The sequence below is a fragment of the Anopheles stephensi genome, chromosome 3, assembly GCF_013141755.1.
Source record: "Anopheles stephensi strain Indian chromosome 3, UCI_ANSTEP_V1.0, whole genome shotgun sequence".
Classification (NCBI taxonomy): domain Eukaryota; kingdom Metazoa; phylum Arthropoda; class Insecta; order Diptera; family Culicidae; genus Anopheles; species Anopheles stephensi.
In genome coordinates, this window is record NC_050203.1 from 69,099,037 (window position 1) to 69,115,346 (window position 16,310).

The following is a 16,310-nucleotide window of genomic DNA, read 5'->3' on the forward strand; positions in this document are numbered from 1 at the left end:
GCAACTTGTCAGGGAGATATTTTATTTACCAGTAAGTTTACATCTTCTAACCTTGATAAAGACTCTACCCAAAGCAAAGTAATCGTTGGTGAATATTACTATAACTTTGTGTGGTGAGTGTTCTTTCCCCGATAACACCACCATAGAATGCTCCCATTATTTTTTACCCTTTTCATAATCCCGATACTATATCACAGTACGAGCTGCTTCGTCCTTCTCGCCTTCTGAGAAACTAATATCCTACCCTACCCAAACTACGGGTGCAAAAGGTCCCAAACAACGCACGATGGTGCACAATTGAATAATGGCAAGTTGTAGTTGAAGTATTCAAACAGAGACTCGAACGTAAACTTTGGACACGTTTGTCTTTGCGGTAGTGAGGCCTTTCTTCTGGGCTGTTTCAAAATCAACCACTCCGACACCCAACCTCGTTACCTCGCGCGGGTGGGGGAAAGTTACAAGCACCCGGAAAGGAAAGCAGCACTAAGTGAACTATTCTCTCATGTGTGCCATTCATATCATCGTCATCATCATCATCATGATGGGGATGGTTCCATTAAGATGGAGGTACAGTAGTTACATGTTGATGGATGTAGAATATGTATCTAGCCGTGCACGAAGCACTGAATCTGTGGCAAGACTGGCTTGATCTGAACCCGATAGTCTCAGGGCCCAGGGCCCTCCGAATCGTAATGGTGATAAAGTTTCAGACGCTGGCTTGAAGCGTGTATCATTCTCGACGAATTTTAAATGAGCCGGCTGCTACGACTGCTGACTGTCAAGTTCCGGAGTCGGTCGGTGAGCACGTCCACAGTCATATCCATCGTCGAACTCGTTTCGTTTCACAGACGAATGGAATAATTGATTATTACTTGCAGGAACGTTGCCATGCCCGGCATGCAGGCAGGCGAGAAGAATTAATTGTTTCTACGGGTTGAAAGAATAATGCATCGGGCTTCAAATGAGGCCTTGGAAAGTTTGGGAAGAGCGAACTAATTGTTCCCGGGGAAAGTGTGTGGCTCTTTGTTTTCCGAAAGTGTAATGAAAGCAAGATTCATTGTGGGTTCTGAATTACTTTGCCCGCTGGGAATCTTCACCGGGTGGTGAGCCCGGGATCCATAGCAGGGACGGTGGATATGGTTGGCCAGCAGGGAAAAGATTTAATGCATTCATTTGCGAGGGAGGGGGTGAGAAAAGTTTGCCGGTTGCTCTTGTTTGGGCAAAGGCATAGGGTGTGCCACATACGACGGAGGTGATGAGAGCTGTTTTAAAGGACAGCAAGTTTGTAGATTAAAAATTATTTTTTATTATTTTTTAATCAGTTAAGGAAACTATTTAAGGTTACCTTATTCAGAACAATAATAAAAGTAAATTTGCCTTTTTAAAGCATTATTTAGTTATAATCCTGACAATAAACCTAAACACGGTGTACTGTATACTCTCTCTGCACTACTACTTCATATGAATGCAATGCCATATCTGTGCTATTCAGCCCTAATGTGGCTCCAGCTCAATTGTGCGTTTTGGGTTCAGTCATTAATTTTAATCCCACTTCATAATCTACGGGATTTTACACTACTGTTTCCACACACATTACGGTCTGGGTTAGTTTGGGGCCCCCGGTAGAAACCATGTGTAGAGATTAATTGCATAGCTTAAGGCTCACGCACCGGGGAAAGGCAACGCCCTAAAGCTTTCGAATAAAAGTAGTACAAATTTACTCTAGCTAAAATTATGACCTAAAATTACAGTATAATGTAGCTCTAAACGTATGTATTCAAGGAAAAAAAGGATTACTTTTAGAGGGTGATTTAAGAAGAAATTACTGCATTTAGGCAGGATATCAACCATGGCTGTCATAATAATAAATATTCTCATTTTCTCAGCGCTCTCTGAGCTTTGAATATCACATTTTATTCCTTTATGACTACAGAACGTTTGGACAAGATAATTTAAAGCGGGATTGCCGAAACAGTTGTACTAACCGTGACTCAGATCCGTGAGATCAGCTGGGAATATTTTCCAAAGTCGAGAAATATATTTTTCAAAGGATGAGAATGACTTCGTCTTACATATGTCCATCTTCTGCTGGATATTTTTCACCGGTTGAACATGAATATTTTGACCGTTGGAAAAAGGCGTAGCTGGGCTTTCTCTGTCAATTTATGCTTCATTTGAAGAGTCATACATCACTGTAGGGTGCTCGGAATATTTATAATCTGACATTCAGCTCTCTCTCTCTCTCTCTCTCTCTCTCTCTCTCTCTAGAAGTGGAGAGACTGTTGTAAAACTCAAGCTGGTTGTCAGCAAGTCCCTCATTATGTACAATTTGCTCGGATGTAAGCTGCAGTTCCTGTGTTGACCTCAACTTACTCCAATTGAAAAAAGTCCTAAAACAAATTGAGAACATTCAATGGAAAAGATCAGGAGGGACTCTAAGGCCCGAAACGAAGAGATTTTTTTGATATAAGCTCAAAAGCTTGATATTATAATATTTTGTCTTCTGCTTCTACTCCTGAGAATTTTTTAAACTCTTACTCGCCCTAAGTTGCTTAAAGGCATCCTTGACATTTAACGTAACCAAATCGATCGCAAAAATTAGTTTCATTAGCGAAATTCCACAGAGCTTCGGTCATTGGATATGATATGTTTCTCTTAATTGTAGTGTTAGCACTTACCCATCTCAACACCTACCTTCCCAATCCTACCTTTCCTAGAACAAAAAGGCAAAAAAAAAAGACTTGGCCTAAAAAGGTTGGCATCCTTCCGCCGTTCGCCATTTTCGCTGGTTCAATTATCGCGTTAGCATTAGACTAATTCCGTACCGTTCGTGCAACTGCTGATTTGCGCAATTCTGCTTAATGCTGATTCACTCATAAATTTGCCATCGTTCTCTCATCTTCATCAACATTATCATCATCACCATCAAGCTCTAGGGGGAGTTTTTTTGCTTCACCCACCTTCAACGCCTCCCTCTCCCGAAATTCCCGAACGATCCACTTCGACTCGTTCTAGACTTTTCTTTGGCTGTATTTTTTGTTGTTATTGCTGGTTTGTTGCCCACGTCCAGTGCACGTTCATCGGTTGGGTTGTCTCGGCGGGTCGTTTAAAAGTTTTCCCGCCCCTCTCCTCAGATCTAAGTAAAGTCCACTACGTTTTCTCGCGCAGCTAGGTTTTCAGCTGTGGGCGAACTGTTAGCGGGCTGTTTTTTTTGCTGTCGTATAATAGTACCGTCCAATTTGGTGCTGAACTTGAAGACGAATTAGGTGAACAGAAGGAAAAGGAAAAATGTTCTTTCTAAGTTCAAACCAAGTGCGAGAGAGAGAGATAGGTCATATAGAGACATCACCAAAAGGGGAGAAAAAAGATTTCCCTATTTCTCCTTTTGATAGCCGCCTTTCTTTTTTGGGGGGTTTTGAAAAACATAATTCAGTAGCACGTTTTCCCTTTGATTTGTTCTCATCGCCCTGGCCCAGGTTCGTATTTAAAGCGCATCAGTTTGCTGGTTGGATTGAAGATTGCTTAAGTTCTACGGCTTTTTTTGGTGTGTGGCTTCTTATCGTCCCCATTTTTGGTTGAGTGAAAAATGTTCCTCCATTCCATCCTGCACTGCACGGCAGAACCGAAACGGATGGCCGTTCATCGCCCATTTTCTATCGTGGCTTGGCCGGCGAACTTTTTTCCCTCCCCTGTTTGAATAAAGATTTCTTGCGCCCCGTTTTTGTCCAACGGCCAAAACCATTTTGCACGGCGATGATTTGCACCGTCGTTGGTGAAAACTAATGAGAGGAAATGGGGGATTTTTATTTTACTTTTAACTAACAGCCACGCCTGTCGTCGGCGTGTCGGCGAGTTCTTGAACACTCTTTTATTTCAAGTCAAAAAGATGGAAGAAGCACTAACGAGAAGAGAAAAAAAAAACGTAACCATCACTTTTCCAGCTTCCAGCCCTACCACCACGGCCATCTCGACTATGTTTCGGGATAGCATTTTAATTGAATAATGTTCCCTACTTAGAGAAACGGACGCTGTGGATGCACTTTCCACCCTTCCCCTTCCCCGACCGTTCTAAGTGGCAAACTGCCACAGGGATGAAAATGGGTGGATGCGGGGCAGAGAGTCAACGAGGTGAAAATATTTCTGCCCCAAAACAACCAACGAACAACTTTTCGAAGTGAATTTCAAGCAGGCTAATCAAGACGAGTATGCGCGGAAGTCGGGAGAAATGTGGGGGTGGGGCAGGCTAGAATTAGTTCAGCTTCCTGCTCCACAAAAAGCTAAAGAAAAGTTTGTTAGCGAAGAGTGCTAAAATTAAGCACTTTGAAGCGTGGTTCCAGTGTTTGTGGGCAAACATTGGAAGTCTCCGGTAGGACATCGTTTCGCTTGAGACAAGTGGAGATTGGGGGATTTGTCATTCGGATTTTGTGCTTATTTTTAGAACAATATGCTGCACTGTAAGGTCATACAGAAGAGCTTACAGTTTTCGGTTTCCGGTACGCTTCCTCTGGAGATCTTGTTTAACTGCGACATCTGACTTTCCATCTAGACTTTCTTTAATCTTCAACGTCCAAGATTGACAACTTAATTGAACGTTGATGTTATCGGCAAGAATTTCCCAAAAGTTGCTAGAAGAACTGCAGAAACAATAGATAAAATAAACTTAAAAAAATGATATGGCGTGACTACGTTAATAGATGTCAAACACTATCATCGCTAGAACTTACAGATATCTTGGAATCCGATCAAATGCTATGGATTTATACCATCTCGAAATAACTGTCTACAGCCTCCATCGTCAGCTGTCTTGTTTTGCCGTGCCAGCCAACAGTTTCATTGACAGGTAAACCTCGGCAATGTTCGCCGAAATGTTGAACTGGAACCGGGGTGGAATTTGGCTCTTTTACGTCTATCGATTTCAGCATCTGCCACGGTGCGCAAACTGGGACGAGGGCATTCGAAGGGCATTTATGGTTCCCGTGCCGAGCCCGTCCGAGGTCCATTTATGGCCAATAATGATTGCGATTGTTTTTCGACCAGATGTTAACTTTTCACCACCGAGAGCTTGAACTCGGGAATTCCGAGGACGTTACGCCTCGCCACTATCCTCCCGTCGCCTTCTATTTATAGCATCGGATCGATCGAACGGGTAACAGTTGGTATCGAAACCGGGTTCAAGTGTCTCTAACCCAACCGGGCTTCGAGCTTGGAGTGTCAAAGTTTTCTTTTGTATTATCCAACCTTTCCGTTTTCTTTTTTTTTGTCGTCCCCGTTGAACGATATGTCGGTGTGTCGTTTAATGGTGGCTAAAACTGTGGTTGTCAAAGCCAAGCGGTAATACTTTCGTGATGCTGCTACACTGTATGGTGCAAACATCTCGGCGCAGTTTTCATGCCTTGTTGAATGCAACATGCAACCGAACCACTTGAAGCTCGATGTTCTGCAGCGAAAACCCCTCGAAGGATGGAGAGAAACATTATCATCATCCATTTTTGAACAGTTTTCCCCCTCCCTTACCTAAACGCTCGCAGTGCCGTCTGGCGGTTGTTTGACGTTGACTTCCCTCAAACCCGACCGGTGTGCGGCCGTGTACGGGTGTCGGTTCTCTTTCATGCTTCGGTGAGGAAGAATAAAAAAAATCCTGTCCTTCCCCCTGTGCAAGTGGAAGCGGATGCACGGGAAGCGTCAGACATCGTTTCCAAAATGGGGCCATTTGCGAGTAAAGACGAACACCGGCTTCGAACGCTTGGTGAGGTGGCTTTGCGGGCGGTTCCGGGCGGTAACGAAGAGGTCACTCTAGACGCTGCCATTGTGTGGTGCAGCATCACCGATACTGCTTGCGTGCCTTGGTCTGATGTCTGTCCTTGTCGGTCCCGTTTTTTTTGAGGGTATTTTTTGCTTATTTTGTCTGGATTGGTAGGAAAAGCAATCGGGGTACGGGTTTTGCAGTTGTAAACTTTTCGAATTACTCACCACCCTTATGCTGCCAACCGGTATTTTGCTGTTTTAAGCTGTATCATAACTGGAGTACGAAGCGAAGATAAGGAGGGAAAAAATGGGGTGCGAGTTGTAAAAGGATGGCACAAACCAATGTTATATAGTGCAGGACACAGACGAAGAACGAAAAAGTCCGAATGCCTTTCCAATTCGTACAATACCATTTTTCAACATCACATGCCCTAGATTTTGCCCTCGAGACAATGCCAAGAATTCGTTTTGTATCTGCTGCTACTGCACGGCAAGGCTAGACAAATAGACAGCCCTTGTCAGTGCTTTCTTGGCGAGAGCAGTTTGTCTGATGCCGTTGTCTATTAGACGCAGCGTTTGGGACTGGTTTGCGAAAAAAAAAAATGTAATATCGTTTAATGAAGCCTTGAAGCATTTACTGTGAAGAACATAAAGTGGAGGATTTCTTTGAAATCTATACTGACATTGAATATTGACGTATTATTTTTGAATGATTAATGTTGTTGGAAATATTTGAAAATAGCAAAATAAGTTATAGTTTTGGGAATATTTTTTAACTCAATTAGCTTGGACTAAGAGTCAATCAAGTTATTTTATAGTATCTAGTTTTCTTTACTTGTGTCAGCCAGCTCCATAATCCTTGAAAGTACACATAGGAGTCAGTACTTAGCCTTACCTAGAGAAAGACAGGAGCCGTCACCATTAGTCCATCAAATTGTCCCGAGTCTGTGGAACATACTTCAATTTTTATTTAATCTTTATCTCTAAAACCTCATTCGCCTCTTTACAACTCAAAGTATAACGGCTTAGTTGGTTAATCGAATAACGCAACAAGATCCCATCCTCCCGTAAAATTCATGAACGTAAAATTCAACATAAACTATAGAAAAAACTTGAGACCTGGTCAATACTTATCCAAGGGCTCGAAATTCCAACGATTGCAACCAAGACAAAAAATAATATCATTGGCAGAGGTTCTAATCAAAGTCATTCATATTGCAACAGCAGATAATCACTAAGAATTGCTGTTCTGATGAAAACTTCCTCTCTCTTCGATATCTTATAGAAGGTTCTTTACTCTGTTATTTTCTTGGGGATTCTGGTTAAAGAGGACCTATTGAGTACGACCAGTTTAACTACCGGAAGTTGCTATCTTTATTGAGAAATGACTCGCCATCATCAACGTCCATCTTAATTCGGGCCAGGCACACCGCCTCTGTCCATGTGGACGGCCTAAAACGACTTTACAGGCTGGGTCGTCTGGTGTCATTCTCATGCCATGATAAGCCCATCGTAGATTCGCGAGTCTAATACGCTGCACGATGGCGAGATTACCGTACAACTAGTAGAGCTCGTCATTATAGCGCCATTGTGCTTCCACACAAACGGGCTAAAAATCCCTCTAAGCATCCTCCTCTCGAACGCGGCTAAGAGGGTTTCATCAGTTTTGGACAGAGCCCATGTCTCAGAGGCGTATATAGTCACTGAGCTACAGCTGGTCCAAAAACTAACAAACATATATTTATCGTTACTTAGGATGTGTCTAAGATGCCAGGATAATGTCGTATTGCCACTTGCCCATGTTACGGACAACGAAATAGTTCTGCCAAAAGATTCTAAACGTAAAATGCGAATAAAATTGGCTTATTGAGTTACATTAATGGATATTAGTACAAATTTTTGTATGTAAAATTTAATGTTCGCAAAGTTGACCAGTTCCAACTTAACAAGTCTTCTCAACAAAATTACAGATCCACTGACCATGTTCTTTCTCCATTTTTTCCAGATAATGCTGTTCGCCGATAATGCCTGCAAGCAGTTCACCCAATCGTAAATCAACGCCAACGTGGCAACGGAAAAACTGCACACCACTGAAGTGTTGTTGCCAACACATGTACTCAGCGCACTACTGATCGATCGATCGAGTAAGATCGTCCACTACAGGGTCCTTGGTCCTACAGCATAGGCAAAACACACACACACGCCCAAACGCGAACGCGAAGGCACAGGCTCCGACGCATACCGAGCCCACGGGTGGGAAAAATGAAAACTGCCATCACGAATGCCATTGCCGTCGCCACCGCTGGAAGTGCGAATACACGGTTGCACCGGAAGCGATTATTTGCGCACGTCGTCGCCGTCGCTGTGATTAATCGAACCAAGTTGAAAAGTTGAAAGCGAACGAACCGGCCATCGTTCACACCGTCGTCGTCGTGGTGTTCTCTAGCACCGTTTAAGCGTCGTCATCTTTGTTCGTTCGCACTGCGCCAGGTACAACTACTAGCCAAACAAACACACAAAGACACCGCACGCAACCGACACACACACACTGCAAATAACTGCTGCCAAAATTGCACCGTGAAACAACGTCGTGGTAGAAACTAACTCGGGGTAGAAACTCGCCACCATCGCGAACGAACGCTCGGGTCCGAAACAAGCGGAACACTCGCCATATTACCATACCGCCATCGGGCGTCGGTAGCAACGAAACACACGAATTAATCTATCGAGCCGATAGAGACGGTGGTCGAGGAAAAAATCCGGCAAAGCCGAGGAACGCCGGGAAGCCACACCCAAAGTTTTGGAAAAGCTCGGAGTTGGAGAGCGTAGCAAACGAAGCAGATTGTGGTGCATACAGAGCACATACACTTTACACGCTTCCTGGGGCACCCAGTTTCTCTAATCGCTCATTATTTCGCCACCTTTTTTCAATCGCACTCCATTAAACTTCAAACAGAACGTTCTACCCGCCGTCTTTTCTTCGTTGGAGAACGATCCTGCAAGCACGATAGCATTCACATTGCGATCGCTTCGTTGTCAATCAGAGAAAATTCTCATCATCATTCGATCTCGCCAACCCAAAATAATCCCCACACGCGTGGTTGGCACTTCTGTCACGTCAGCACCCCATCACAGCCCACCGGAAAGGGAAGTAATAACAAGTGAAGCGAATCGAACGGAAACTGCCGCAAAAAAACGGAGAGTGGAACGCAAGCAATAGCCGACCGCCGATTTCCGGAAACGTTCAAATTAGTCCACACTTTTTCGCCTAAACTATTGATCCTGAATCGTTTGATTTGCGTATCGTGGACGAAAAGGGAGGACGTAGCGCTCAAGTGGACGAAAGAACGATCGACTGCTCCGTAGGAAGGAATGCCGATGTCGACTGATGTGAGCAGTCGTGTTTCTCCGCACTGCGCTAGTAGCAGCCATTGGGCGTAGTATTAATACTGTTTGGAACATTAATAAGAATAATTAAAGTAAAGCAAACAAAGAAAAAAAACCTACTAACACTAATAATAGCATTAAACGTATCGTAACATTAATAGTACTTAATAACAATATTGATAGTAATAGCGATAAACAGTACGATCATTACTCTAAAATCGAAACGCACATCAAGTCGAATTAAACAACAGACCATACTAAGTGCAAGCAGCATAAACGACACCCAGAACACAAGCACGGGCGGTCGAAACAAACGTGCTAAGAACAAATAAATCGAACAGTTGCATACATTCAGGCGCTAGCGTAGTGATACAACGGCACGCCGCAAAGTGGGATCGGATCGGATTGCTCCGTACTTAATGGTGGTGGATAACAATGCTCGATACCGGGTACAGTACGCAAGTGAACTACACAAGGACACTCTTTCCCAACAGCTTACAGTAGGTATTTCAACTGGGTCGCGGAGCGGACCGTAGTCAATCATGTTGTGCCAGTTCGAGCCGGGATCGTAGATAGTGTTTTTGGCACCTAGAATTGCTGGCAAGTGAATTTGGAAAGCCGCCGAAACGTAGCTGAGGATCAACTGGCCGATATCTGCACAAAAACTGCAACTGCAGTACGGCGACGACGACGCCTGTTGGACAGCATTTATTGTGCTGACAGACTGTGCTCCTGTGGTTGTTAGTTGTGGAATCCCCCTCCAAAAAAACCACAACCTAACGCTTCGAATAGGAAAAAAATAAAACAAAAACACGGAATAACGTAACGAAAAGACCACATGCAACGCTTGTGCACTGGGCCGCGAGGAATTAAGGACCAAACCCCAAATGCATCCCAGGGCCAATACAACCCGACGGGAATGCGAAGAGAGAATTGAATAGACAAGACTTGTACACTCACACACACACGTTCCCTGGTGGGGTGTGGTAGGCATCTGGTGGACATCTGTAACATTGAAACGCAAGTGCCAAAAAAGCTCCACCGCTCCAACTCCTAGTGCCGAAGCATCAGCACCAGCAGGACAATTTACGGGGACCAACGACAACGCAACAGATCCCTGAGCAGAGTGGAAGCTGGAACCGGCGCGGTTCGGTTGGGTTTCTGGCGTGTCCCCCCGGTCACGGATCGGCGCAACGGTGGCTAGCTGCTGGAAGTGACCTAGCGTATCGCTCAACCCAATGAAGAAGATACTGATCATCGTGATCAAGATGATCAAAATGATATCGAAAATCATTATGCTGAATCGATATCATAACTTTCAGTGCTACAAACAGTTGCGGATATACAAGTGGATCATCGTGCTGATGCTGATAGCGAATTCTTCAATCTGTGAGTATTTTGTTACAATTTCTTACACTTAACTGCTTTTTCATCTTGTATTTGATTTTGTGTGTGTGTCATGAACTCACGTTCAACGTGTTGTACCTTTTTTTGGGGTGGGTTTTATTTCTGTCCCATCACTGGGGATTCCCTTTTAATCTTAGCTGCGTTTATTGCTGTCATCAGAATAAAAAAAAAAACTTCACTTGGAATCTGAATGAGCATTTGCGAATGTATTGGTGTTTCATGGCGCTATCAGTAATGGTACAGCAACAGCTGGAAGTTATTACTATCAAGCCCAGATGCTCAGTCACTTTGTACCAGTAGAGCGATCAAGATGTGGACGCAACAGCTTCTTCTCCTAGTGTTGTTGGTGATTGTAGAGTGCAGTGTTTCGTCACCGCGAGTGAAGCGTCAATTTTTTGCACCTTCAGAGGAATGCATCATATCTGCAACCGAAATAGATGAGTTGGTTCAACTCACAAAACTTGTCGAAGGTCGCAGATCGTCACGCAAGCGTCCTCCCGCTCGAGACTCGACCGCGACGACGGGTTCGGATGAATGTAGCCGTAAGCTTCGAGAGTTTAAAACGACTATCGAAGCTGTACTTTCACGGTACAGTACCATGCAGAAATCGTACCTCACTGCCAACCAGTACGAGCTGCTGAAAGCTCAGCAAGAGTCCGAGCTGACCGATCTGCTGAGGCGAGTGGACAACTTAGAGCGTGAAGTAGAGCAGCGATTTCTGGCGGAAATCGAACGACTGCGTAACAGTTTGCAAAATCTGAAGCGACGTCTCAACGATAATCTGCGTCTGCTCGAACAGGAACGAGCGGCTGGCCGCCGGGCTCAGGAAGCCCTTTGTGTGGGGTACATTCAGGGAGACAACGTTGAGGAAGCGGCCAAGATCTACCGTGCTCTGAATGGGACCTATGATATAGCGCGGCTCACTAATGATACGTACCAGGTGGATGGAAACACGGTCGGTGCGTTGGTAGCCTTCTTCGAAGCACTTCGTGAGGATGCACAGACATTTGGTACAATTTCGGGCTATGAAGTGTTGTACTCGCACCTCGAGCGTAACAATCAGCTGGACCGAGAACGGAGTAGAATAATCTTTCACTCGCTGGTGGGGTTGGAACATTTTTACACCGATCCGGTAGATATTGCGCGTGTCCAGGTGCTGAGAGTTAAAATGATAGACAGGTTGCAATCGTTTGTCGGCAAAACGAAGTAAGATTAGCTAGGAAATTAGTTTAACCGTATATTAAAGTGCGTAAATCATAAAAACGAAGATCAGAAGGTTTTGAACGGCACCAACTCAATGTTCTAATTTGAGCTTACTATCCTATCTCATGCGATAAAACATTATAATTCCGCTTTCACGCAAAAAAAATCATTATGCGTGTGCTTGTAATTGTGTTGTAGCTAAAACTAAGGTAAAAATAAAAAATAAATTAAATAATCAATTAAATAACATTAATAGGATCGATCGCAGCTCCATGCGAAGTGACCACTGTGCACGCATCACAAACTGTGCCGCTCTCTCTTTCTCTCACACACGCTCGCACGCACCGACGTTTTTCGATCAGCGCTCGACGCTCTCTCACGAACGGCATTCGAGCAAAACGCGTCCATCGTCATTCGAGCAGTGTGCTCATTTCGCGTGGTATCGATTGTGTGAGAGGCAGTATTTTTGATGCGTGCTCAATGCGGGCTCTCTCAACGGGCTCGTTGGTCTAGGGGTATGATTTTCGCTTAGGGTGCGAGAGGTCCCGGGTTCAAATCCCGGACGAGCCCACCCGCTCTGAAGCAACCTTTCTTTTTTGGTTGGCGGTGTCCTCCCAGCCCCAAATGGTATGCGTGTATGAGGTGCGTTTTCATGCGAATAAACTGTCTTTTTGTTATTTATGAGATGCTTTTTGCTTCTTTTCTCACGTTTTGAATAATTACCCCTACACAACGCGAAAGACACTTGGCTGTTGTGTTGATACAAATTGAAGAGCTTTACCCGGCGCCCGTGCGTGTGCGTGTTGGGGGGAAGGTTTTCCCGGATCGACAACAGCGACACACACACAGGTACCGGGGTGCTTACGTCAAACCGCTAAGCTCTGCAAAATTTCTACACGCATTGTTACGCATGGTTGAAATCGAAAGAGAAAAGCACCGTGGACGGCTCGTGTGTGTGCGTGTGTGTGTGTGTGGGCGAATCTACGAATCTTTCTCGCATTCCACCGGGCGAAGCGAAGTATCATGTTCTGCCGGCTCAAAGCGTGTTCTCAACAAAAAACTGTGGTGTGTGTGTGTGTGGGTACAACATTAAACGGATTCGTTATTTATTCATGCCAACCCATGTACCAGTGTAATAATACTCATGTGGTAAGCCGTCCGGTTCGGGCTGGCTTGCCTGTCCCCACTCGGTACAAGCTCTTCCCCTTCTCCACCACCCCACCCCCTTACACTGATGCGCGCATGTCATCGAGGTGCAAAAAATCTGGATCTTCGCCCGGGTGAGGCCACTCTCTTCGGGCGTTCGGTTGCTCTTTCGCAACATTCACCGAATATGACGGGGCCCTAAATTATTAATGCCGTGCCGGGATTGTTTGCTGAAGCAACTGAACCCGCACCTGGAGATCGGGTAAGACTGGGAAGCATGGGGGAGAGAGTTGGGAGTAAGTTTAGTGATGGTGGAGTCCCAAATTTCTGGCAACAATCTGATGAAAGAAGCGGTTACCTGGTTGGGCGAAGATGCTTTTTTTTTCTTGGTTGGCGAAGGCACCATAAATATGAGCCACGTACACCCAGGGCAGCCATTATGCCGTGCCTAAATGGCGACGAATGCTCAACCTGCTTCCGAGAAAAACAACCGTTCAGCGCTGCAACCGCGTTGTTTATTTGTGGAGGATCGGCTGCAATTTGCTAAAAATACGCTGCCGGAAATTCTGGAGGAAACAGCATGCCGGCAGAAACGGTTTGATAAGGATTTTGCTGGAACGCTGCCAGCCGAAGAACTATGCCGAGAATTGGAATGCTGTTCGCTCGCTCGCTCGCTCTCTCTCGCTCGCTCGCTCTCTCTCGCTTTTGGCTACCGTCCCAGCATACTGCCCCGTATCGATACAGTGGCAAACACCCGTATTATGCAACAGGCCCTTGTCTGAGTGGCAAAAAGCAACAAGCCTGGCTGCTGCCTGCTTGGAATTCCTTAAACCCCCCGAACGCTAAAGAGGGTACGACGAGGATGGATGACTCTTGATGGTTGGTTGGATGGGTTATTCGAAGGCACACCGAAACGATCGATATGGCAGGCGGGGAGAGAGAGAGGAATTGAGAGCGTGTTGCGGCCGGGCATAACCCCTTAAAGCTCCCATTCCGGCCCAAACCCCGGTCTCCTGACTGTGCAAGACATGCACGGCCCTTTGTTTGCCTTTGCTCTGGCGGAAGAATAAGGACGTGCCGGAGTGGATTTATGAAGATAGTCCTTGGCAAGCCGTAGCACTGATTCGATGACCCCGGACAGAGGAAACCAATCGAATCTAATCGAGAGCCAATGAGCTATTTATAATGGTTCAGAACGATCTGTCCCCTGAGGAATCAGCCGGGGATCTCAACCGGGGGCCGCCGGTGCTGCTGGTGCTTGTTGCAATGATTCTTTATCGAAGCAGATGACATCCTTCGGTTACGAAGTGAAGGGCTTTTCACGGAGTAATAAAACACTCACATTTCACCCGATTTGGCTACCGGGATGGACCCTTTTTTCTCTCTCTCCTCCTGATGACTCTATATTCTTATGAGTATGTGTGAGTGTGTGTGTTACAAAGGTGTTGTTGTTGAGGTTCGATACGTTCTGAAGGAGCCACTTTACTGGGCCACTCTGGTGGTGGATCATCGGTCGTTATTCATAAACGTACGGAGACTGGATTTCATAGGCTGAACTAGGATGTTGTTCATTTTTTTGCCGTCCTAGGTATTTTCCGATAGAAACTATAAATTTGAGGATACTCTACACATCAAGACAAATCGTAGGTGAAAGCCCTTTTATGCATTCCACTCAATGCGACAGTACATTGTCGCAAAGCTATTGCAAACAAGCAGCACTATAACAATCAGCTAGCAAAGTGCACAAAGGTCCCACCCCGGTAAGTGAGAGCTCTCGGTGACATGGGGAAAAAGTTTCCCGTACAAAACTAGTCGAAAACCCCAACAAGTTGCCAAACTAGTTTTCACGAACATTGAACCTCCTGGTATACCACCTGAAAAGAGGTTCCTAACTTTGTAGCGTGACAACTATCGATGCTGGTTTAAACTGTTTCGTGCAAATGTAATGCAAAAGGCCCGATATACCTGCAAACATATGCAGGTGAAGCAGGTTCAGTTGCTTGTACGCCTTGTGCACACGTTACCTGCGCCAGGTACCGCCGGCTGGGAACAAATTTTCCAGAACACACATTATATTGTTGTGCTGTTGACATATTCCCTAAGGACCAGAGGGGGAGCTTAAATGTCCTTCGCATCGTCTGCATTTTGAAGCCATTTGCTAGCTTGTTGCTCGTACGCTTGTTAGCGACAGCAGGGAATGAAATGGTGTTTAGAGAAACCTTTGAAGAGTAATATAAAATTTTCAGACTGGGTTGTGAGGTGCGATTCTAATCGTTGGCGCTATTAAGTTTTAAGAATGAAGGCATTTTTCTCTAATGGAGCAATGTTAGCTTTAGAAAAAATAAGCATTTGAAATAATAAATATTTGAAAAGAAACTCTAAATGAAATTGCATACCTTCTGGCGTTTTATCTCAAACCGTGCTCAAGGTGATTTATTCACTTGCACGAAAACTTTAAAAAAGATAGTGTATGCTGTGCATCGCAATTTTTAATGTTGTAAAAGTGTACTAAAAGCAATCGTCTTCATTTATTTTTCGTCTTGGGAACCGAAACAGATTTATAAATTTTTCTGGTCCTTGAAGGAGGCGCCTGGTACTTCAAACGTTGTACTTAAGAAAATGTTACTATTTGAACATGTTATCAAAAGCAATACGGCCAGGCCGTTCTTTATGAATAAAAAAAAAAAAAAAAAAAACATGTTATCAAAGTTTTTAAATATTGCCACTCATTCTGCTTTAAAAAAATATATTTAAAAAAAATTGTTTAACCTAAGCTTTCACTAAATTTTAAGAAAATAAATATTTATAAAAAAGCTTTATGTAGAATTGGTCGAGGAGTGCATTTTTGCTTCCCAGATAGAAGATTTTATTTAAAATTCAAAATTCGAAAACACTTTCCCTAGAATTGATTGATCCTAAGATTTGTTGGATGGAACTTAAAATCCATATCTATAATACGTCTTAAATTTAAATCACTTGTACCTTGTGTTTCCGTTAAACGATTTCAAGCTACATTAACCTTAAACAACGGAATGAAATAATGTGCTAAAATTCGGTGCTACCAACAACCGTCATTAAGCTGCCACTCCTGGCATAAATGGAGAACGCAACGCATAAGGATCTCATCGCTCAGCGTCCGTTTCATTACGTTCATCGCTGCGAGTACAGTCGTACGGAGCACGGTGGCAAAGAGCAGGATCTTAATTAGCCAAAAGACCGGTCTTTGAGCCGCTCACACCGGTGGCGGACACACCCGGATATTGTAGTATCCCTTTTTCATTTGCCAGCCGGACGCTGCAGCGCCCGGGGCCGTGAGCTGCCACGTCCACGGATACCTTGCGGCTAACGAACTGCTTGAAACTGGGTGATAGGATGTGTGTGTGTGAGGGCAAATGTATGTGTATGCCGCGCTAGATGGAAGC

General features: G+C 44.6%; 2 protein-coding genes and 1 non-coding gene across 8 annotated transcripts in view; all 3 read left to right on the forward strand.

Annotated features, from left to right (window-relative positions):
- Positions 1-16,310, forward strand: part of LOC118512486 (neuronal acetylcholine receptor subunit alpha-7-like) — a 91,119-nt gene that overhangs the window by 10,171 nt on the left and 64,638 nt on the right. For all 6 annotated transcript variants that reach the window (XM_036056989.1, XM_036056985.1, XM_036056987.1 and 3 more), the window contains exon 3: positions 7,751-10,521. In XM_036056989.1, the coding sequence (XP_035912882.1) occupies positions 10,371-10,521 (151 nt within the window). In that variant the 5' untranslated portion in view covers positions 7,751-10,370. The remainder of the gene's footprint in view (positions 1-7,750; positions 10,522-16,310) is intronic.
- Positions 10,803-12,389, forward strand: LOC118512488. Its single transcript, XM_036056992.1, has one exon. It carries the CDS (start codon positions 10,850-10,852, stop codon positions 11,747-11,749), a length of 900 nt encoding a protein of 299 aa, XP_035912885.1. The 5' UTR covers positions 10,803-10,849; the 3' UTR covers positions 11,750-12,389.
- Positions 12,241-12,312, forward strand: Trnap-agg. Its single transcript has one exon. It is a non-coding gene; the product is annotated as a tRNA-Pro (tRNA).

Coding starts and splice junctions, on each gene's coding strand:
- LOC118512488 (XM_036056992.1), top strand. CDS start 10,850: ATGTGGACGCAACAGCTTCTTCTCCTAGTGTTGTTGGTGATTGTAGAG.